Here is a 23,391-nt window from a genome sequence, read left to right as displayed (position 1 = left end):
ACAAACTTGTAAATTCACACATACAGTTTTCCCAACAAAATACTAACATTTCTCGTGGCCGACTTTCTTCTGCCAACACATACACGTATGTGCACCCGTGCACCGGCACCCAGTCAAGTACACGTTACAAGTTCAGTGATAATCAATCACCTACCATGTCTGCTCCTACCGGCCCCACTCCAGGTGCAAGCCCAGAAGGCACGCAAGTCCCTACAAACCAACCCCCAAACCCAATTGTAGTCAATGTTGCCAACTATGTCCGCTCCTTGAAGGAACTTAAAGCCAGAACTGGATTGTTGAATAACAAAGAAGATGTCGAGTTTTTCCGCTTCAAGAGACTCCGCAGAGTGCTTACCAACGACGCCTACAAAGCCAAGAGTGCCGATGGCAAAAACAAACTCATTCCCATCAATTCTGAGGAGGAGTTTGTGAAGCTCTTCGTTCTGATGATCCAATCGCGTTTGATCGTGCCAGTTTCCAAGCTACACTACGACGAGATCAAGAAAGTGAAGGGCTGGAAACCCAACCGCAAAAAGCCCACTTTGCAGCCCTCGTCTCAGGCTACCATGGAGCCAGATGCCTATTATGCATGGACATACGCTAAGCCAAACCCTATGATGCTCGTGTACAGTATTTTGATGATTGCGACTGTGTTCATTGTGATTTTGTTCCCATTGTGGCCTATGTTTATGCGCACAGGTGTGTGGTACTTGTCCATGGCTGCCATGGGACTTTTGGGTCTTCTATTTGCCACTGCCATAGTCAGACTCATCATATTTGTAATTACATACTTGGCCATGCCACAAGCCTTCTGGTTGTTCCCTAATTTGTTCGAGGATTGTGGTGTGCTTGAGAGTTTCCAGCCAGTGTATGGGTGGAGCGGAGACCTGTCCAAGAAAAAGAAGAAGTCGAAGTCGAAGTCGGAGGCTGCTAGCGGGCCTAAGATTGAGGAGATTGGCAGAGATGATGCAGAGGCTACAGGCTCGCAGCCATCCACGTCGTCAGCTACCAAAAGAACCGTCACTTTGGAGGAAGTTGACGAGTAAGTGCAGTAGGGGAATGACCGTGATGGTTGATTTATTGTGTGAATAGTTGATAAATGGCCGATTGCCGCGAAGTACAAAAAATGAGTGTGCATCCCATTGGACGATGGTGAAACCATTGACTGTGATATGGATGGAATCATGGGTTGTTAGACTGATTGATGTTTCAAAGGTTCGAATTCAAGTGTGATCTATGGAAGAAAAAAAAAAGAAATAGAGAAGAGCTCCAAGTAATTTTCTTGTCATTGAAGCACCACGTCAGAAAATAAAATTACATTGTCTTTAAATAGTATTTGTAATACCCATTGTCTATACTTACCCCATATTATCTAAGCCAGCTATATCTGCCTATACTCTACCACCACCTTTCTTATCTTATACCCATTCACGTTAAAATCATAAGTCAATTCCTATCGTCCAACAACTTCACAGTTCAAATCACTCAACTAAGCGTACATTTCATATTTCTATCTATCTACGATCTGATTATCTTCCCCCTTCCTAATCTTCTAAGTACATAACCATGGATATCAACGATCTCGCGTTCAACCAGGACTTCTCGTATATACTGGTTTCGTCGGCCAGCGGGCATAAAATCTTCAATTGCGAGCCGTTTGGCGAATTCTATTCTCTGTCTGCTAATAAATCAGTTGCCCAGCCCACAGCAATACTAAGGATGCTCTTTTCGACCTCGCTCACCATCATTGTTCCCAAAGGACCTTCAGGAACACGGATCTTGCATGTGTACAATTTGAAGCAGAACACTAAAATCTGCGAGTTGACGTTTCCGCTGGATATTGTAGACCTAATGCTTAACAGGAAGAGGCTAGTGGTGTTCTTGGAAGTGGGCCAAATATATATCTACGACTTGAGCAGCATACGAGTCGTCAAGATTTTGGATGTGAATAGCCTTCTCACAAGCGACGGCAAGAAATTGCCGGTTCTGGCTGCTCTTAGTGCGAACGACAATTCGTTACTCGTACTTCCAATTCTGTTGATAAACACCCAAACGGACCTTTTCAATTCTGTGCCAAGTACTGGAGGCTCCAATAGTCATCCGAATACGCCTGTTCTCCGACCAACAGACTCGTCTGTACTACAGACTCTAGGCCAGTTTGTTGAATTTACACAGAAAAACAGCGACACCAACTTGCTCAAGGCTGATGTAGTCACGCTAGAAGATATCCAGAGTGACTCGCCTGGTTGGGTTCTCGTATATGACACCATCAACTTGAAGCCCAGATTGGTCTACAAAGCCCATGATGCGGCTATAGCTAAAATTGCCATTTCACATGACGGAAACTACATTGCAACCGCTTCTCAAAAAGGGACCATTGTTCGGGTATGTCACGTTTCGCAAGATCCAGTTTCTGAATCCTCCAAATTAATCATTAGCCTTATAACCAATCTTCGGCGCGGCCATAACCACACCACAATCAATGCGCTACTGTTCAACCTGGACCTGACTCTTCTTGGCTGCAGCTCTGACAGTAACACGATCCATTTATTCACAGTGAAGGAAAGAGCTACCGGAGCCGAAAACGCGGATGCCGCAGACGATAATGAGTATTCGTCTGAAGAGGACTCCCAGGGTGGCAAATCATCCTCAGAGGATCTAAACGAAAACCTTGCCAATTTGTTGCTTCTGAAACAGCCTGAGAGCACATCCAAGGGCAAAGAAAATAAGTCTACCTATTTTTCTGCCCTCAAAAGCTCCAAGAAACTATTGAACAATCTGTACACGAAGTCGCTCATGAAGAAGTTGCCATATCGCAATTACCTTGATAGCTTAATTTGGGAAAAGCCGCGAAGATCTTTTGCATACGTTAAGCTACCTGAATATATCCCCAACAGTAAGCATCATAAAAATGTCGAGATTGGTTTCACAAGCTCAGGACTCTTGATGTTGGCGTCATACAACACTGGTATACTCTACCAGTACAGGCTTCCCCGCGGCGCTGGAGATGAAAGAGAAGAATGCGGGCTCATGTCTCTGAATAGTCTTGTCGATGTCTAATTTGCGAAATATGAGTTTTCAATCGCAGCAAGCTAGACCGACTGAACCACTGTGTAATAGATATATCATGAGGTTGCAGTGGCTCGAATCGAGCTGGAAAAGTAAATGGCGGCCGGAATTGAAAAGAAGAAAGATACCCCTCCGCTCCAATTGCACGAAAAACAATTCTACATTATCTAATACTCGATTCCCAATCTTCTTATCTATACCATCAGTGTACCCGTGGATGCATGGATTTGCAGCCGTTCACACATGCCAGACAAGCTCGGCCTTAAGGAATGCCAATAGGCAGCACAATATCTCTTACCGACAGCGAACCTAAATCCCGCCCGATCTCAAGTATCAAAATATCCTATTTCTAAATCGTTTGATTGGCAAAAAAAAAAAAAACTCTCGTATGCACGTATCCTCCCATCTACACCTTTTATGTGCTCTCAATCCGGTGCTCCCCCACAAGTACCCTAGTGCGAAAAATTTTGACCCAGACCAGTTCCCCTCTCCCTGCTGATACCACAGTGGGACTATATATACCCCCCTAGGGAACCTACTTTTTGTCATGCTCAGTTTATCAAAACGTGCTCCACTTTTGCGCTACAGTGTCAGAACAATGTCTTCCGGTTACGCTGCAGACGACGTTTTATTCTCCAACAACAACATGGCCCGCATGATTTCGCTCAATCGGGTCAGCAAGCTCAACTCCTTGAACAACCTGATGGTCACCAAGATCATTCCTCGCATGGTTGAGTACTCCAAACTGGATGTGTGCAACGCCGTCATTTTGACATCCGAGTCGCCTAAGGCCTTGTGTGCGGGCGGAGACGTTGTTGCATGTGCACAGCTGGTATTGGATGGCGATGCCTTGACGCCGAGCGAGTTTTTCCAGAACGAGTATAACTTGAACTACTTGATCAGCACATACTCCAAGCCCTACGTTTCCTTGATGGATGGCATTACCATGGGTGGAGGTGTCGGTCTCTCTGTGCATGCGCCATTCCGTGTGGCCACCGAGAAGACCAAGTTGGCCATGCCCGAAATGGACATTGGCTTTTTCCCAGATGTCGGCACGACCTTCTTTTTGCCCCGTTTGGATGACCACTTGGGCTACTACTATGCGCTCACTGGCGAAGTCATCAGTGGCTTGGACACATACATGGCTGGTTTTGCGACCCATTACGTTCCCTCCGACAGAATCGACTCGTTGGTCAACAGATTGTCCAACTTGAGGGCTCCTACTCTCAATGGTGTCTCTGACCCATCCCTCATAGTCAAGAACCAAAAGCTGTACTTCTTGCAAGTCAACGACATCATTGACGAGTTCGCCGACTCAAAGTTGCCTTCCGAGTACAAGTTCCACTTGAGCAATGAGCAGATTGCTCTCATCAACCAAGCTTTCTCCAGAAAGACTCTCGCCGAGGCCTTGGAGGTGTTCAAGAACTCTGGCACCGAGTTTGGCCAAAAGACATACGACCGTATCTCTAGCAAATCTCCTACCTGCACCACCCTCGCATTCGAGTTGATGAAGAAGGGTTCGAAGAACACCATCCGTGAGCAGTTCGAGTTGGAGATGATCACTGCCACTAACATCATGCACGGTAAGCTTGAGGAGAACGATTTCGTCAAGGGTGTAAAGCACAAGCTCATAGACAAAATCAAAGAGCCAGCCTTGCCTCAATGGGCTCCATTCGATGCTTCCAGAGTCACGAAGTTGATGACACAATCCATTTCCACTGCAAAGCTTCAAGACCCACTTCTAAGCAAGTTTTTCGGCGTCGACTTCAAGTTTTACCCATTTAACATGGGTTTGCCATCCAACAAGGATGTCGCTGACTACATCACTGGCTCTGACGGCTCTAACAGATCCTACTTGCCAACCCCATCTGAGGTTTCCAAACATTTCTTGTCCAAGACCAACAAGAAGTTGGGTGTCGAAGCTAAGGTTGAAAGAATCTTGGCCAACCACGGTGAGGCCTCAAAGTACGACAACAAATACGTAACCTGGGTGGAGTAAACATTATACATAGATCATAACTTTTTTAATACAAAAGTCCAAAGCATATTATGTCCGACGATTCCCGGATGTAGCACGAAATTGGGAATGATTGTAGATCGAGCTGAGAAAAGTTGCTTCATTTAGCGTATTGTAGACACATCTGTTAATGATTATTTTTCTATTTTTTCATAATTTCCATTCTGAAGAGTCCTTATATAGTAATTGACTAACATTTGACTATCGTCGATCTGTCGATCCTTTTCCATAGTGAGACTCACTGGCGGCAGGCTACCCCGAGCATCAATTACTTATAGGAGCGAGACTCTGTTATTCTAGCTTCCGCAAATTATGTAACATATATTGAGAACCTTTTCCTGGAGGATGAGTCAGTATTTATGGATTGTGCAATACTTTGTAGGCGAGACGTCCCATTCCTTTATCACATAGAGCAAAAGTTTATGAATGCACTGGGTGTAGCCAACAACCTGAAGAACAAATTATACGTAGATCACAGTTCTATTCTTTTGATATATTACATTTACACAGTTTATTTTTTCACTCAGAAATAACCCTCCATTTACTTGAACCGTTCGACAATGTAGTCTTGACCGAGCTCTTCGTAGTTAGCCTTCGACACAAACCAGTTGTCAAGCGCAACATTACTAGCTCCTGAATCATCGAGAGGAGAGGCTTTCAACATAGAAGCCAAGTTGGCTGCACCGAGCCAAGAACCAAATTTTCTATCCAACGAATCGTTGAATTCACCTGATATGGCGTTCTTCAAAACGTTTATATTCAATTTGTAGGAAGCGGTGGTAGGATACTTGGGGAACACCAGCGGCGCGAGCCTCGTGAGCTCGCCGCAAAGTCTTTCACTTAATCCGGGAACCATGGAGCCTCCGCCTGTGATCAAGAAGTTGCTAAAGATCAGACGCAATATCTCATTAAATCTGTTGTTTGCTGTGGCGCTCTGGCTCTCGTTCGTGACAGAGGACATGAAAGTTGCCTCGAGGTTCTTGAGAGCGAAAAGAACAAGGTTAGAAAGACCATGCGTGCCAGCCTTTTCAACGGAGGGCTCGGGAATATTGATGCCGGGCAACTTATACATGTGAGGAACAAAGATGGGTTCTGAGAGCGGGTTGAGCTCCAGCGCAGTGTAGGCGACGTGAGTTGCATCTGGTAACTGATACAGAGCAGGGTGTTGGTGTTGGTGGTGAGCGTAGTATGCGCCGCTAGTACCGTGTTGAGGTTCGTTCACATAGAGCATAGTCTGTTTAAAATGAAGCAAAACATTGGAGTTGACGTAGTACAGCTTGAAAGAGTCTGAGCTCTCGCAAATGCCGAGCTTCTTTGGCAACAACCGCGCGTAGTCGAGTTGAAGCGGCTGATAGCCCATTTTGGCCTCTAGACTACGCAACGTGTGAAGCGACAAGAAGTCACCAGCGTATTTGGTGTGGAAACTCGACTTTTGCTGGATGATGCCGTCCAATATTGGAGTCACGGAGGTAACAGAGCCTCCCACATCTACAACTACACCGCTCGAACGTCCCATGTAATAGAGCTGGGCCAAGGGACTCTTCACAATCGAGAAAATGGGCACCTGCAACTGCTCAAACGCAATTTGCGCCAACTCGCCTCTTGTCTTATTGGAATTCCACACAGGCTCGGTAATCATCAAGGGATGATCTGAAGCCACCAATCCGTTCCCACCGTCCAAGTTATCGTACGCATAGTTCCAATTATGGATGATGTTGTCTGTGTTGTAAATAACGCCGTCTTCCACTAGCGTCATCACCTCGCTTTCCGAGTTTTTAGCGATCTCTGAATCTCCAACAACCACTTTTCCATTCTTATCCACAATGTAGTTGGACGAATACACAAGCGAGGGCAACTCTTCCAGAGCTAGGCCTGCACGCGTGGAGCTGGAGCCATTGTCTATGACTACTGCTGGTAACAAGGTGGCCATGGTAGAGGTGGTTGTGTTTTGGTGTTAGGAGTTTTGAGTTGAGAGTGGAGGTGCACTGGTGGGTAGGACAGGACAGAGAACTCGTCAAAAACGGGTGAAAATATTTCTGTGAAATGATTCGGGATAAATGGAATTGTATTTGTGTTTTTTTAATTACCTTTTGAGTCGCGAATTTGTCTGTGTTTCGGGTTTTAGTTGGTACTCATTTCCATAAAGAGAAACATCGTAGCCGCCGCTGCTCCTAACAAATTATTGGAGATTTTTAATTTTCGCCATTTTCCATCAAGGCCGCGATGAATAATGTTCGTGTCGCCTCTGTTCCAACTGGATACTATTGGGTCTTGGCTAGCTTATTGCATCTACAGTAACTCTCTATTAATCGTTAATTATATATACATACATGCTATTAATGCAAGGTGTGGTTTTACCACATGTAGTTTTTAGGACAGAAGTGGATGGCCAAATCGTCTTTGAGCGACATGTGCTGGTAGACACTGGCAGAAATGTCACTGTCCATCAAACCAGGTCCACATGTCAAGATGTGAAGATCCGTTTTGCCCATGGCTGAGGCAAGAGCATGGGCCTCTTCCACCCAGGAGTTAACATCTGGACGGCTGTTGGAAACAGACAAATATTTGTACTTCTCTTCGGCAAAGCTGGAGCTCTCATCGCAGTCAGATCTCTTCAAGAACACACGAACATCAGTGCCTTGTGCGATCAAATAGTCCAATTCCATGTGCAAAGCTTCCAAGTCGTCAATTTTGTTGATGGCCCAGAAAAGAATAGAGTTCTTAGGGTTTCTGTAGAAGGTTGGGAGCAAAGAACACAACCCAAGACCACCAGCCATACCAACAAGCGATTCTTTCTCGTTGAAAGTCTGGACACTGTGACCATAAGGACCTTCAATCAACAGCCAAACTTCGAAATTTCCCTTTTCATCGGTTGGGATCTTGGAAAGGCACTTGGAAACACCCTTCTTGACTCTCATATACACGGTGACTTCATCTTGGCTCTGGATTGGAGAGCTGACAACACTGAAAGGATGCGATTGGAAACACTTGTACCAGATGGAGGTGTGGAAGAAGTTGAGATAAAGGTGGTGGCCAGGCTTGTAAACGCTGTCATAGACATCACTCTTTGGGATGGTGATGGCCAAGGTGTTTTCGCTGATAAAGTTGAATTTAACTCTAGTGAATCCTCTGTTGAGAGCAAAGATCTTCCAACAACGAATGATTCTGTCGTACACAGTAATGGCGATGATTGAGTAAACCCAGCCCATCCAGCCCAAACTGATACAGTGGTACCACATCAGGACAATGAATAGCCAGCCGAAAATTTTGTGGATGGCCAAAAAGAGCTCGTACATGAAGTTTCTAATGAAGCCTATACTTTGGAACAACATGATGTAAACCAAGACGGTTCCCACAATTCCCCAATTCCAGTAAGCGTCGGCAGACCACACAGAGTATGGGCCAGCCTTGATAGCATAGGCAGTCCAAACAGAGGTGTGGATCATTGCCTCGATGGCCATGATAATTGCAACGAATTTGTGGTAGGTGATGAAGGTAGTTTGAGGAAGGCCAGTCAAGAAGCAGAATGGGTTGTTTCTCAAGCCGAAAATGTAGACAACTGGCATGAGAGAGAAGGCAATGATACCACTTCTGTAACCAATAAGATCCATGGTAAGGAACCAGCGACCCTTCATGTACATGTTGGGGAGTTGAACGGTGTACGACACAGCAGTTGAGATGACCGCCTGAATGGTGAAAAGAACCATGAGAAGCAAGTCAAAGCGTGTGAAGGGAGTGAAGCCAGGAACCTTGATATCAGGCATCATGTACTTCAGGAAGAGAGTACTGAGGGATCTGGGAACAACAGAAACCTTCAAGACGCGCTTGAAGAAGTTCAAGACAGTAAAGATTGCAATAACGGCACCACAGTACAACACCAATCCCCAGCCAAACCACTGCGACTTGAATACATGGTGGTTGATCTCGTTGAAGGATCTTCTGTAGACAGCATAGTTGGTGCTGTTGACGCTCAAAGGATGGGTGACCAACTTCTTCTTGTCGGCGGCAGTTGGAGCCTGCAAGTACTTGGATGCGTTCGTTGACCAGCCCTCGATCTGGGCCACAGAGTAGTCCACATGGGCTTTCTGCAAACATCTGGTTCTCAAGTGTTTCCATGCATGGGTGACCTCCTTCTGGTTTTTGCCCTGGGTGGCCATACAGTTGGACACAGAGCCCAACCAGTCCACATTGAAACAACGGCACATGTACATTTTGTGGCCCTGGCCCGTACCACCACATCCCCAGTCGAATTCCTTGAAGTAGTAAAGACAGGACGAAGCTAGCGCCGAGTCGATGACCACCAAGGCTGATGCCGTGTAGAGCATGAGAAACACGGCCCAAACTTTCATTGTAGAATTAATTTATTTGCACCCAAACAGTCCGATAATATGAATATGCGACCAAGTTCACTCACACCAATATGATCCAGAACAAGTGGAAAAGAATGAGTTGTGTGCAAAGTGCGCAGAGGATGCTTCCAACGGGAATCCGGGGATATTTAAAGGAAGAACTTCCACTGGCTAGGTACAGACGTTTTTTTCTTCAGTGAGCATGATTCTCTCTGAAAATGGAGTACTTATCGAAGACGCCTGCAAATGAGCAAATTACGAGCAAGTAAATCTGCACGGCGCGTATCCTGCCATCTTGGCAAGTACCGGTTTGAGAACGGGTGAGTAAATTAGCAGTGATAATTGGGAGATAATATGATTTGATTGGTCAATTGGGCGACTCTTAGTGTGCAGCCAAAAACGGTTTTTTTTCAAGATCACGGGGAAGAAGTGACAGAGGGCTGAAACCGGATGGTCTGGTTGGTGTGGAAGGTGATGAGCCAGATGAAACACGGACTGCAGGTTTGCGAGGATAGGCTTCCATATCGTTGAGACTCTATGCGTTGATGTGTGAGATTGGGGGCTAAGAAGATTCACAATCTGAATCAAAAACACAATTCGTTTGATAAAAAGTCCGCCGACGACTCTTCGACAGTTTTCCTCGCAGTTATCGGTGCTCCCTTTTGGGTACAGATTCCCTCATATTCTCTTCGGTGCAGTACGATGTTTCAGAGACTCTCATGATCAAATGGTACAGCTTCAATGGTACATGCAACTCCCAACGAGCAAATATTGGTATGGGCGTCAAGATGTAATGGCCGGGAAGTTAATTTTCGCCGAGTTGATCCACAGCTTGACGTAAATCCTGTCTGAAGGTCGGACCTGCGGACATGATAGAATCAAGCATGAAGAAGAATTTAGTGAGTGATATGGTGATTTGAAGCTTTGCCTGATTATGTAAGCCGATTTATGCGATGTTGATTTCTTACAATGAATTGCAGCGTGAGATTCTCTGCGGTACCTTGTTAGGGTCCGTGATGGGTGAGACACACAGTGGTCTACAGGGTACAATGAAAGTCCGAACATTTAGATTTTCTAATAAATGTCGTCTAGAAATTGTGAATACGTGACGAATTATGGCTTCTATACTTAAAAAGTTCATGTCTTTTTTTTCATTTCTCTCTTTTCTTCAATGCATTGACATGACACGTCTTGACGCATTAATAAGTGCGTAACAATGGAGCCTCTATAACGACACGTGAACCACAAGAACACCATGAATTTCGGAGATCCGACAAATAATTCTCAAACAAGAAAGAAAAAGAAAACAAGAACACCTTTTTCCATTTCATTTCATTCCATCTCTTTTCTATTTATTCCGTCTTTCCCCCATTTCTCTCATCCATTATTAATCGGCCTCTACTCCAAATTTCCAACCTGCACCCGGCCGATTTGCTTCCACCGTGTTCTCACACTGCGAACCTTACACCTGGTCTCTTTCCAACTTTGTAGTACACATATTACTTCTCCATACATCTTTTTTTTTGTTCAGCACCACGCATTACCCCTCAATTGCTTGGCGCCCCCTCCCACACATATATAAAGAGATCGTATTCCCACCCATTCCCACCACTACAAGATGAGATTCTGGGACTTTTCCACCAAGGCACTTGCCACTCTCCTCGCATCCGTGGCCGTTGTTTCTGCCAGCGGTCCTACCGACGGCGACGCCATTGCTCCTGCTGACTCTGCTGTCGTCAAGTTGACTGCGTCCGAGTTCGAGAGCTTCTTGACCGAGAACCCCTTGGTGTTGACCGAGTTCTTTGCCCCATGGTGTGGCTACTGTAAGCAGTTGGGCCCCGAGTTCGCCCTGGCTGCCGACTCGTTGAAGGACACCCACCCCAACATCAGATTGGCCCAGGTGGACTGTACCGAGGAGGCTGACTTGTGTCAGTCCCACGACATCAAGGGATACCCTACCTTGAAGGTGTTCAGAGGCACCAGCAGCGACGAATACGCTGGTCCTCGTGAGGCAGCTGGCATTGCCGACCACATGATCAAGTTGTCGCTTCCTGCTGTGCAGAACGTCCAAGATCTCGATTCCTTCTTGAAGGCTGCCGACAGCCAGACCCAGCCTTTCGTGGTCCAGGTGTTCCCTTCTGCTGCCCACAAGTCCGCCGCCGCTTCCAACGAGACCTACTCCCAGTTGGCCAACCAAGAGAGATCCCGTTTCTCTTTCTTCTCTATTGCTGAGGACGACATCATCTCCAAGCTCGACAAGAAGGTCAACATCGACCTCTCCGGTAAGAAGCCAAAGTACTTGGTTGTCCACCCAGGTGAGTTGGACGACGTCAGAGTTTACGAGGGTGAGTTGGAGCGCGAGGCCTTCATTGACTGGGCTACCAGTGCGATGGTTCCTGACTTCGGCGACATCAACAGAGACACTTACCTCCTCTATATGAACTCCAAGTTGCCTTTGGGTTACTACTTCTACAACAACGCGGAGGAGAGACTGGCCGTCGATGCTTTCTTCAAGGAGCAAGGTAAGAAGTTCCGTGGAAAGATCAACTTCGTTGGTTTGGACGCTTCTCAATTCGGCCGTCACGCCGAGGTCTTGAACATGGACCCTGAGGTTGTTCCATTGTTCGCTATCCAGGAGAGCTCTGGTGGTAAGAAGTATGGTGTCAACCAAACCGAGCACCCAACTGGTCCATCCACCAAGGTCATCACCTCTTTCGTGGAGGACTTCTTGGCTGGCAAGGCTACCCCAATTATCAAGTCTGAGCCATTGCCAACTCAGGAGGAGATCGATGCTCAAGCTGTTACCAAGTTGGTCACTCACAACTACGATGAGATCCTTGGCGACTACTCAAAGGATGTCTTTGTTAAGTACTACGCTCCATGGTGTGGTCACTGTAAGAAATTGGCCCCAATCTGGGAAGAGTTGGCTGAGGAGTTCGACCCTGAGCAAATTGTTGTTGCTGACATTGACCACACTCTTAATGATGTTGAGACCCCAGTTGTCATCGAAGGTTACCCAACCCTTATTTTCTACCCAGCCAACGGTGAGGTCAACCCAGAGACCGGTTTCAGAAAGCACATTATGTACAGTGGCGCCAGAGAACTCGAAGATTTCATTAAGTTCATCAAGACCTCTGCTGGAACCAAGGCTAAGAAGGCCACTTCTCCAAAGGCCAAGAAGGCTGACGTTGATGAGGTTGCCATTGATGACGAGGATGATGTCGAAGTCGCTGAGGATGACGTTGACCACGACGAGTTGTAAATACCGCTTAGTGTCATAAGACTTAACAAAATATATTATTGAGATTAATTTATAGTTTTGATCATTTGTCGTTTTATTCTGAGTAAATGTCTTTCTTGGACTACTTCTGTCTATTTTTTGGTCCCCAAATATGTACCAATTTGTCATCTCCAACAGAGCACCAATACGACCCGTAATCGGTGCCATTCTTAGGCGGGTTGTAGAACCGATTCCAGTCAACTGAATTGCACAAACCTGTGTGCCCCTGGACTTTAGTTATGAGCTGGCCGGTTTCTAGACGCCATATGTAAATGCAACCGTCATCGCTACCGCTGAGAATCAACTCTTCCATTCCTGATGAAAGAGGGAGGTAGCCAAAACAAGAACGTATCATGTACAGAGCTTGACTGAGTCCTATGAGAATGGATTTCAAAAATGGCTTCTCGCCATGTTCAAGGGGTGAAATGTCCCATACTTGAAGCAGCTCAGGGGCAATACTTAATAGCATGTACTTTCCACTGGCCGATAAATTGCATGATGTCAATCTGCCACTTACGCTGAGCAGACCAAGCTTATTTGTCATAGCAACCGGATTGGTAAGATCGGGTATCTCGTAAAAGAACACTTGTTTGTCATTATTCGCACTTACCAAATACTTTCCGTTTGGGCTGATTGCTAAATCATTTACGCGGTCAAATTGGCTGGCATTGCTTTTTTGATGATTAGAACTCTCTGGCTCGTCATCGACAGCATTTGAGGCCGTTTCTTCCTCCAAAACCTTTTGCCATTCCTCTGTGTCGCTGTAGAAATCAAGGAGTTCGAGACCGTCAATATTGAAGGCTTTGAGCACTTTATCGGGAGATCCCACAATGAATCTTGGTGTCGACTCCTTGCTTGTCGCAAGGAATTCACAAGGCCAAACGCGAGTGCCTTCGCCTAGACTAAAACATGAGTAGAGTTTCGGAACCATGTCGTCCATGGACCTTGTAACTCGTTTTTTAGAGGTCAAAGTCTCAATGTTCCACACCCTTATCACGGTGTCTAGCGAGCAAATGACCAAATACCTTTCGTAAGGCTCCCATGAAATGTACACCACACCTTTTCTCTTATTCAACGCTGGCTTGAATGTTTGGTTATTGAAAACTGCTTCGTCTTCTTCGGGAAGTGAAGTAAGTACCGCTATGTTGTTAAAATCGTCTGCGACATCATAGATGATACAGGTTTCATCAAGTGAGCCGGTTGCTAGAAAGCGCCCAGAAGGTGAAAACTTTGCAAACCAAACTTCATTTACATGATCTCTTAATGTGTGCAATTTATGAATTGGAAATTGGTTTTCATTTTGATACTCAGAGGTCAGCACTTTTTTAAGAAGTTGCTTCTCTGACGACGTATCTAACCGAGGAGTCAAATAGAACGGAGCGTGTGTGACTCTGTAGAGCAATGCATCGTGGAATGTCTCTACTAGAGTGTAATTTGCTGCCCCTTGAGCCTCGTCCTCGGCCCCGGAGTCCGATAGAAGACCCATTACCTCTGGCAAGAGGTAGGTCAAAATGAGCGATAAGCAACCATAGGATGTAGAGACACCCAGAAATGTGTTGCTTTTAATAGGCACAAGTAATGCTTCTGAACCCAAAACTTGAAACTTTGTTTGATCAGAATGGCCATTGTGTTTGATCAATTCAGAGAGATAGTTATCTTCTTCGTTAGACAATTGCAACGGCACAAGCGGGGCTCCAATTTTTTTCATGGCTTCTCTAGCAGGCACCACCTTTGAAAGCAAAAAAAGCTCTGCATCATCCGCAGTACAATTCTTGCCGCCTTCTTGAATTTCTAGTAGCATCCTAAGTAGTATGAACCGCTGAACTATATAAGTGCCAATGATCTTCTTCTCCCTTGAAAGAACGGAAGTGTACAATTGCGACTTTTCGCCAAAGAGGTCCAAAAGCTGATTGTAATCCTGGTCATTTGACAATCTCTCGATGAGATCTATAAGCTCAATGGTTTCTGCTGATTGGGTCGCAGCAGCCATTTTTTTGTTCAACGATCCTGCCAAATTCGCATGGCCAAGTTCGACCAATGCATTACTGACGAGTTTCAATTGCAAGTTTTCGAGCATTTTCGTTTTCAAGGCTAAACTGTGGGGACTTGATATGCAAGGATTGCGTGAGAAATCCCGGTTGGAAATAAGTATAGTATTGTGGGATTTGGTATTACGTAGTATGTTCAATGAATCTAACCGTTCTTGCCGATATTCGACCTTTCAGCGCTTACAATTGGTAGATTAATAGCAGAACGATTCACTATATAGATAAGCCAATAGACAGGCCCAATGTGGGGGTGAAGAATTGAAATATGAATACAGTTGGCGAGGAGTCTGTTTGAACGAGCGAGTAAAAATATGTATGTCCCTTTTATTTATTTATTTTTTTTTGTATGATTACTATGCCTCGAGTTGAGGTTTGATTGGTTAATCCCTGAGTCTTCATCTCAACAGAGTTCTGAAGAAAATTCGATGGAGAGACTACTCTGAATTTCTAAATTCAGGCAACTTTTCTATTTCGAGCAACTCTTTCATTGGGTTTCTCATGCACGAGCCCAAATGATCATGTCCGTTCGATTGTGATCAACTTCAAACAACTGCTATCTGATAAGAAGCCTGTTCACAGTTTTTTGAGGTGGCGGTTTCATTCGCAATTTTTCATGTGAGTTTTCGCGTGGAACAGGGTTTCGTTTATGCTCATGATCTGAGTTTGTGTTAGAGATGGGCGCCTTAGAAAATTTCAAAAGCATCAACCGTACCAACTCGAGATTTGTTTCTCATGCTTTGCATTGAATGTGAATCTAAGGCACCCTCTGAAGGTTGAGAATATGAGGAATCACTCTTTCTAACACACATTCCATGTACTATTCAATGGACTGACGACCATACTTGACTGTTGAAGTAAGTTATACTTGATTGATTCATAAATGATACCAAACGGAAAAGTTTTGTGGGCAATCTGTAGCTTTTGTCGAATGACAAGGAATGTAATTTTAACCTTTCTCTCTCTCGGCTGTCGTAGTTCACAAGGAGGGAATTCAATTTGAGCTGTGAGCAGGTAAATCAAAAAGGCTTCGTTATTGCAGAAGTTTTCTTCTTGACTTTTGCATGTCACATCGCTGCCAGTCTCAGGATGATTTTAAAGGCATTGAATCAAGAATTTGAGAACAGACATGAAGAGAAGGGAAGGGGGGTAAATTGATGCAAGTAATAAAAGTAGAAAAGTTATCTAAGATTATGAAACCAGTGAACACATCATATCACTAGTTCCTTCACCAAGCTCAGTTTTTCACTCAGTTTCCCGGCGCTGAGTGCTTTTCGGAATCTGGATTGCCGCAAAGATTTATTGGAATAGCACGGAAAAAAGTGGACTTCCGTCGATTAAAGGCGTCCATGACCCCGAAGGTGACACTTGTCGGTATTTAAATCTGAGTTCCGTCTACGGTGGCGAGCGCCACTACGGCGGGTGGTCGCTACATGGATATATAAAATCTATTTGCGCCAATACATTGCAACGAATGACCGGCAGTTAGAAACAAGGAACGAGAGAAATCCCAACACAAAATCGTTTGCTTATTTTAGACAACGGAAGACACGACCATTACTCAATGAAAACTACAATTTCTAGCAGGGCAACGCAGCGACAGCTCACATTACTGCCACAAAATAAAGACCTCTGCATGCAAACATCATGCCCTCTGAAAAATTTATAATAGCCTCACCGAATTGGAAATACCACCACATGGCGCTGGCGCTCCAGAGTGGCAAACATGAAAACTCCCACCAGATGGAGATTGTTCGAATAGGTTAAAGCGGGCTGCGCCTGAAATCTAATTTGAAATTAAAGTACCAACCACACTATCGCTTATGTGAGCAAACCCTCGTAACCCATGCGCGTTACTGTATTATTGTCCATCTTCAGTTTGCCACTTGCCCCTGCACGCTGGCGGGTATCTACGGGAGGTGCATTCCAGCATGGAAGCAGAAGAATGCGAAGTAGTTGGTCATAAACACAAGACAAAGAAAAAAAAAAGCAGGAAAGATGGGGAAGCCCCTATTCAATATGATCACCTCAAAAAAAAATCAATTGCAGCGAGTGCATGCTCGATCCGAACATTCTGGAACCGGCCGAACTTCCCGAAAGAGGATCACTCAATAAACGAACCACAGGATCACTCCCATTATACGAAACACAGGATCCTACACCCAATCACCAATACTGAGAACGGGTGCAAACCAGGCGACTATTCATGCATATCCATAATTAGAATTGCCAAAAACGACGGAAAAAAAAAGAAAGAAAACCACAAAACCCTGAAATCATTTCAAAACCTCCACTTGCCCATTCGCATCCCCAAAACCTCCCCCATCCCGACCCATTACCCTTCCATTACCCTTGCGCACGTTCGACGCACCCTGCCCTCTTTTAGCCCATCCCGCGCACCACACACACTTCCAGCCCCATCACTGGACTCTGGTTTCGCCGCGACCAGGACCCAAAACGGAAACCTCACAGATGCGCATAATCAGACTCGCATGGCCTCCATTAGACTATGCGTACGTTTACGGAGCGCGCCAGGGCTCGCAACCGCACGTCTATCGGTACCTCCTCTGCTGCGATTCGTCCTATCACCTTCCGCCAGGTTCTTCCGTGAGCTAGCTCCCCTGCACCTCTCCCTGCACCAACTAGTAGCCGCACAGACACTTCTCCAGAATATGACTCCATTGCCACTCCCATACTGGCCCTTCTTCTTCAGCCGTGCTGTTTAAATCCGAACCACTTTCTTTTTTCTAGGTGGACGTTCCTCAATTGAGTCTACCTAACGTTCTTGCTTCGTAGTCTCCCCTTCGCGCCGTAATTGTCTGTGTGTCTATCTATCTGTCATCCATTCGAATTGCCCCCATCCTCATCAGCCATTGTCACTGATATCCGTCTGCCAGCATTGACACACATCTCCGCCAGAATCAAGCTGGGTTTTATTGCGAACATTGATTGGGCGTCTTTTGTGGATGCGATATAGCAGCCGAAAACCATGAGGAATTCGTCTGTGTGTTTCTTCTGCAAACGCCGTAAAATCAAGTGCGACAAGGGCAACCCGTGCGCTGCGTGCGTCAAATACAACGAGTCTGTTTGCGAGTACGAAAACGTGCAAGACCCCAAGTCCAATGGCGTGTCGCTCACCTCCTATGGTGGGGCGGTGCTAGACTTGGATGTGCGTGTGCCCGCGTCCACGAGCTCTTCGAGCTTGAATGCGGCCCCGAAGAGATCCAATAAGCGTACTTCGGAGGTCCAGGACGAATTGGAGGTCCTCAAACGGAAAATCTCCATGTTGGAAAAGTCCGTGTCCCTCACCCATAACTTGGATGATGACCTGAGACTAGCTGCGCAGGACCAGCATGCGTTGTGCCAGCAATTCCCACAACAGCAACAGCAGCAGCATCCGTCGCTTCTGCATCTGTCTCAGCTGAAAACCTCCGTAAATTCGTTTCCCTCGCCAATGCACCCTAACCAATCTCAGAACGTGAACCCGTACTGGCTGAATAGCATGCCTAGCAACCATTCCGTGAGGAGTGGTCACTCGACAAGTTCCATGTCTTCCATCACTACTCCTAATCATGTTGATCTGTCCCCAATTTGGTCGAAATCTGAAGATCTGATGGTAAATCTGATAGGTTCGAATCCGTTCCCGCCGGGCGTGTCTACCTTTTCGTTCCATAGTAATTATGCCCCATTTATAAGTACCGGCACAGCTACTGCTCGCTACCTTCCTCCGCTTTGTTGGGTTTCTCTTGTCAGACTCGACCCAGCAATGTCTCCTATTTTCTGGTACAAGAAAGGCACTATCCACAACCGTATCAAGTACGAAAAGCCAATACAGGCGTCTGATAAGGTCTTTCAAGATAAATTTGCACTGATAAATGTCGAAACCGGGAAGTACGACAACCCGACGCGGAGACATTTTGCGTCTGAAAAACTTGAGATGGTGACACGCTTCAATGAATCCGCCCTTTTGGTAGGCTTAACTGTCTTTGAGGGTGAAATTGATCCTAACAGCGACATTGCTCAGAAAATCCGCCTTTTACTTCCCACCCGGAAAGTGATTTGGCTTTTGTTAGACAGGTTTTTCGCTCGAGTGTACCCTTTCTACCCATTCTTGGACCAAATTGATTTTGAGCAACAAGTGCAAGAGATTTTGGGCTCTAGGAACAAAGATCACGTACCTGTCAAGTCTCTTAACATATCAAAGAAAATGGATGTCATCACATGCGGTCTTCTATTGTTGGTTTTGAGGCTTTCGTATCTCTCAGTTTTCTCTAATGACTTGAATGAGAATGAGGCTCTCTTCAAAGGCCTCAAAAAATCCGAAGATTCTGAGGAATGCACTTTCATAATGGAAAACCCTATACACATAGACGTGATCGATATCGCTCAACAATGTTTGCACTATTTTGGATACTTGAGATATTGCAACCTTCCTATATTGCAGCTCTCGATATTCATCCAATTGTATCAGTGCTATGCCCCCGAAAATGGAGAGGGTTATGAGGATATCACTGTAAAAGGGCACACGGCCATGTTAATGAATATGGCTATGAGTCTTGGTTTACACCGTGAACCTGATAATTTCGCTCTCTCATCGCGAGATCCAAAAATCAATCACCTTTGTCGTAAAATCTGGTGGTATCTATTAATACTTGACTCTCATGCAACAACCGCCAGCGGTGTTGCACTTTGTACGAGAAGAAATCAATTCGATACAAAACCACCTTTTTACACAGAAGGCTGTGCCAATATAAAAGATATTCGAATGGAGAAAACCATCATTGGAATTTTATCGGGATTCGACGCGAGATACGATGATATTTGCAAGCTTTCCGATTTCATTTCAAATGTGGCACAGCCAATATCCGTTTCTGAGCTCACCGCTTGCTTGAATCGTCTAGAAACTCGTTATTTGTCTGAGTTCGCCAATGGCCTCACCTTTGAAGAATTACGTGGCGAAGCACTTCTGAATCAATCCATTTACCAGGAGGTAACTCGAAGTGTCAGAATGAAAATTCTTTTCCAGAGCCATGTATTCTTTATAAGTATTGCTTTCCATTTCTTCTGCTCATTCGAGAAATCTGGAAATATAGACCACGCGTATTTCCATCTCAAAAAGCTTCTTTACACCACATTGAAGATGATGATGCCATATTACGATTCCTACGTTGATGAAAGTCTGATATTCTTCAAACACACTGGCGACAATACAATAACGCCAGCATTTCAAGCACTTCTTCACAAATCTATGATTTACGTTCAAGCAATTTTAATAAGAGCCCGTTTCTCAATACTACAATGTGAGACATCCACATCTCACACTGTTCAACTTCTTAATAATCCACACTACAAACGGCGGTATGAGTTACTTAAGGAAACTTGGGATCTCGCTGAGAAGTGCCTCATGATCATGACAGCCAATACCACAAAGTTGGGAAATCGTTTCTATTACAGTTGGCGCTGCGCCAAAGCACAAGTTGTATTGAAAGAGATTAGGCAAGGTACAGACTACTACTTGAACTACAGAAAAGGACAAGAGATATACATGCTTTTGACAAATCCAATGCTTGAAGACTTGAATCAGCTTCTAAGAAGCGCATTGGAGAGATGTAATGGACATCAAAAGAACGCAACTCAAGAGGACCTCAGTGCCTCGCTGCCACCTGTTTTTGAGGATGAATCTGGCAGACCTATGTCAACAGCTCCTATGTCCGATATGAACTGCCCATTCCATGAGAACAACCTTTGGCAACAAATGATTAAAGTGAAACCCAGACTTCATAAATCCCTGAAGTATAGTTTAACTCCTCCAACAGTGGACTACAATTTGGGCGTCGACCTCAACGACGTGCCTACATATCAAAACGAGACTTTCTTCCCAGAACAGCAGTTCACTGGTCTCAATTTCTTCGACTCTTTATTTGATGATATCAGTAAGCCGGATTTTTGAGATATCTGGCGCTGGTAGGCGTTTATTCCAACGTGTAAATAGAACTTTTCAAATAAGCAATAATTAATGTAACAATAAATTAACAATATTACTTTTGCGTCTATGCTCTTACAAGAAGCTATCCTTAAATTCAGTGTGTCGAATCTTTCTTGCTTTTTGAGACCTCCCATGTGTATAAGTTCTCGGTAGTGTAAAGGCTTGTGATGCTCTTTGTTTCAGTAGTTCCTTGAACTGATAAGCACTTTGTGTTCTGTAGCATCGAGGATAAAATGAGCGGATTTGCTGCGGATAAATACGTCAAGTAATATATCTCGTTCTTCATCTTATCGCCAGAACTCAATTCCGGCTCGTATGAATTAGTAGCAGCGACATGAGAGTTACTCAAGTCTGGGTATGCATTTAGGTGTAGTAAAGAGAGGTACTCTAGAAATTTGTACGATTCTTCGTCTGAGACTGTGCTTGAAGCCAAAGGAGACAAATCAGTATGGGCCGAAATCTCGACTGTTTTGACAGAAGTCCGCACCTCTTGAAATGTGACTGACTCAGTCTCGAAGTCGTTTAGTGGCCTATCAGTGAGCACGCAAACCTCAGATCCGGGAAAGACAGCCTCTATCATGGCGTGGACATCTTTGCTGTATTTCGCGCCTTCTCTTTTAGCCAGCGCCTCAAACCTCGTGCCATACTGAGGCGATCCCTTGGGTGCAATTTGTTTAGTGAATTTCAAATATCGGCCTACATAGGCATTGTGGGAGTATGCGTGTTGACTAAGCGATATCGAAAAGATATCAGCTTCTTGAGAGTTCCAAGTGAGCTTATTGTCGCCGTCTACAAGAGCAACTGAAAAAAATGTTGCTTTGCTTTGCTCAATTGCTTTGAAAATGCCAAAGACATCATTGGCGATGCATTTGTAGTAAAAAGCGTTCTCTGATGCAGCCGAAAGATCTGAGGATAGAGATGGGTCTGTGTGAATTACCGATAACGTTTTCAATGGTTCAAATACTTGGTCTGGGAGCTCATTAGCCAAAAATTGGTATGATGAAGTCATTGTGCTACTGTATGCATCTCAGTGATCCACTATGTGGAGCCCACATGGAGAATCTTCGGAAAAAAATATATATATAGTAGCGCAAAAAAAGGGTGCTAATTTAAATGAATGTAGCTCGGTTTACTTTAAAAATTATGTTCATTGATGTTATATGATACTACAATTGGGCTTTTACAATTCAACACATGGGTGAGGATCTACCAATTGGTGATGTTGGACTCGGCTTCTCCAAAAACGGAGTTGCCTCCATTCTCAATCAGAACGACATAATCCTCCCAATTTTCAAACACTTCAACCTTGCCGGAATTGTCGTAGAACTCTGGTAATTGTTCCTTTAAGAACTCCCGGCAGTAAGCATCTATGATCTCGAAATCCAACAAGAAAGCGTCGTGTCCCTCGGGAGAATCCAACTTTTTCAAAACGTTTTTGGGTATGTGCGCGCCTAAGAGCTGTTGTTCTCCATATGTGAACAAGCCATCAGAGGAAATACCGATAATTAGGTGGGGCAATTGTAAAGTCTCCAAGTATGCTGGAAGTGGGTCATCCTGGTTAGCATCGCACTCAACACGTCCACGGGTGATGTCGTGGGTGTCAAGTTTTCTGCTGATGGAAATGTAGCAGTTGGCGTCAAAACGGCTGACAAACTTCTCTCCCTGATACCTCAAGTATGACTGGGCAGTGAAGTATGTCTGCGGCTTGTCTTGGGTCAAGTTCTGCGAGCTATTCCTGAACAGCCTCGAACCGTCGTTGTGAGCAAGCCATTTCTCCTCGTCTCTATTCTTTGGGAGTCTAATATCTAGCAGGCCGGATGACGTAATGGATGAGCCTGACTTGGTTGTGGGCAACTTGCGGCCAAAACGGGTTTCAAACGAATTTCGCAGTCTATACGTAAGGAGCGCCGCCATCCGCGCAGCACTCAAACCACTATCGGGTCGGAGACCTTCGGTTTCGTAGTAGTAACCGTCGTCGTAGTTTGGATCGCTGAAGATGCACTGTCTTTGCGTTTCATTCCACGATATACACCATGCTGAGGCTCTGGCGGATGTCGCCAATGCAATGACACTGCGCACGTAGCCGGTGCCATTGTATGTCGAAGAATACTCCATTGCCGCCATTCCACCCATCGAGCCGCCAATCACGCATGCGATGCTCTTAACTCCTAGGCTATCAAGAATGAGTCTCTGAACTCCTATGTCGTCCTTAACAGTGACCAAGGGAAACTGCGGGCCGTATGGTTTTCCGGTGGCTTTCTCGACGGTCGCGGGAGAACACGAGCCGTACGGAGAACCAAGAAAGTTTATGCATATTATAAAAAATCGGCTGGGATCAAACGTGAGTCCCGTTCCAAGCAAAGGACCCCACCAATCCTTCACATCCGAAGATCCGGTGAGAGCATGACAAATGAGAATCACATTATCTCTGCTCGCGTTGAGACGACCCCAAGTTTTGTAGGCGACCGGGAAATCTAGAAGCGTTTCCTTGCACTCTAGTTCGAACTCTGGAATTTCCACAATGGTCTGGCCGGAGACCATGGCCGCGTAGGAATTGGACGCTTTTTGTTCCTCCGTGATGTCCTTGTATATCGGATTTTTCATTACTTTTTATGTCTTTCCAATGGGGTACAAAACTATAATTA

General features: G+C 45.2%; 11 protein-coding genes across 11 annotated transcripts; 6 read left to right on the top strand and 5 right to left on the bottom strand.

Annotated features, from left to right (window-relative positions):
* Positions 1-155: 155 nt before the first annotated feature.
* On the top strand, positions 156-1,046 carry PUMCH_003315 (uncharacterized protein; the record flags this gene model as incomplete). Its single annotated transcript, XM_063022285.1, has 1 exon — positions 156-1,046. One exon carries the CDS (start codon positions 156-158, stop codon positions 1,044-1,046), a length of 891 nt encoding a protein of 296 aa, XP_062878355.1.
* Positions 1,047-1,566: 520 nt separating this feature from the next.
* PUMCH_003314 (uncharacterized protein) lies at positions 1,567-3,060 on the top strand (the record flags this gene model as incomplete). The annotated part of the gene is made up of 1 exon (XM_063022284.1): positions 1,567-3,060. One exon carries the CDS (start codon positions 1,567-1,569, stop codon positions 3,058-3,060), a length of 1,494 nt encoding a protein of 497 aa, XP_062878354.1.
* Positions 3,061-3,616: 556 nt separating this feature from the next.
* Positions 3,617-5,068, top strand: PUMCH_003313 (uncharacterized protein; the record flags this gene model as incomplete). Its single annotated transcript, XM_063022283.1, has 1 exon — positions 3,617-5,068. The coding sequence occupies one exon, from the start codon at positions 3,617-3,619 to the stop codon at positions 5,066-5,068; it is 1,452 nt and encodes a 483-aa protein (XP_062878353.1).
* Positions 5,069-5,627: 559 nt separating this feature from the next.
* Positions 5,628-7,016, bottom strand: PUMCH_003312 (uncharacterized protein; the record flags this gene model as incomplete). Its single annotated transcript, XM_063022282.1, has 1 exon — positions 5,628-7,016. The coding sequence occupies one exon, from the start codon at positions 7,014-7,016 to the stop codon at positions 5,628-5,630; it is 1,389 nt and encodes a 462-aa protein (XP_062878352.1).
* Positions 7,017-7,440: 424 nt separating this feature from the next.
* Positions 7,441-9,435, bottom strand: PUMCH_003311 (uncharacterized protein; the record flags this gene model as incomplete). Its single annotated transcript, XM_063022281.1, has 1 exon — positions 7,441-9,435. The coding sequence occupies one exon, from the start codon at positions 9,433-9,435 to the stop codon at positions 7,441-7,443; it is 1,995 nt and encodes a 664-aa protein (XP_062878351.1).
* Positions 9,436-11,053: 1,618 nt separating this feature from the next.
* Positions 11,054-12,697, top strand: PUMCH_003310 (uncharacterized protein; the record flags this gene model as incomplete). Its single annotated transcript, XM_063022280.1, has 1 exon — positions 11,054-12,697. One exon carries the CDS (start codon positions 11,054-11,056, stop codon positions 12,695-12,697), a length of 1,644 nt encoding a protein of 547 aa, XP_062878350.1.
* A 100-nt stretch (positions 12,698-12,797) lies between these two features.
* Positions 12,798-14,792, bottom strand: PUMCH_003309 (uncharacterized protein; the record flags this gene model as incomplete). Its single annotated transcript, XM_063022279.1, has 1 exon — positions 12,798-14,792. The coding sequence occupies one exon, from the start codon at positions 14,790-14,792 to the stop codon at positions 12,798-12,800; it is 1,995 nt and encodes a 664-aa protein (XP_062878349.1).
* Positions 14,793-16,691: 1,899 nt separating this feature from the next.
* Positions 16,692-17,486, top strand: PUMCH_003308 (uncharacterized protein; the record flags this gene model as incomplete). The annotated part of the gene is made up of 1 exon (XM_063022278.1): positions 16,692-17,486. One exon carries the CDS (start codon positions 16,692-16,694, stop codon positions 17,484-17,486), a length of 795 nt encoding a protein of 264 aa, XP_062878348.1.
* Positions 17,487-17,749: 263 nt separating this feature from the next.
* On the top strand, positions 17,750-20,710 carry PUMCH_003307 (uncharacterized protein; the record flags this gene model as incomplete). The annotated part of the gene is made up of 1 exon (XM_063022277.1): positions 17,750-20,710. One exon carries the CDS (start codon positions 17,750-17,752, stop codon positions 20,708-20,710), a length of 2,961 nt encoding a protein of 986 aa, XP_062878347.1.
* A 130-nt stretch (positions 20,711-20,840) lies between these two features.
* Positions 20,841-21,755, bottom strand: PUMCH_003306 (uncharacterized protein; the record flags this gene model as incomplete). The annotated part of the gene is made up of 1 exon (XM_063022276.1): positions 20,841-21,755. One exon carries the CDS (start codon positions 21,753-21,755, stop codon positions 20,841-20,843), a length of 915 nt encoding a protein of 304 aa, XP_062878346.1.
* Positions 21,756-21,952: 197 nt separating this feature from the next.
* PUMCH_003305 (uncharacterized protein) lies at positions 21,953-23,350 on the bottom strand (the record flags this gene model as incomplete). The annotated part of the gene is made up of 1 exon (XM_063022275.1): positions 21,953-23,350. The coding sequence occupies one exon, from the start codon at positions 23,348-23,350 to the stop codon at positions 21,953-21,955; it is 1,398 nt and encodes a 465-aa protein (XP_062878345.1).
* Between the last annotated feature and the right edge of the window lie 41 nt (positions 23,351-23,391).

This window comes from Australozyma saopauloensis, chromosome 4, assembly GCF_035610405.1.
Source record: "Australozyma saopauloensis chromosome 4, complete sequence".
Lineage (NCBI taxonomy): Eukaryota > Fungi > Ascomycota > Pichiomycetes > Serinales > Metschnikowiaceae > Australozyma > Australozyma saopauloensis.
Note: the sequence above shows the minus strand (reverse complement) of the source record. Positions and strands in the feature narration are given on the sequence as shown.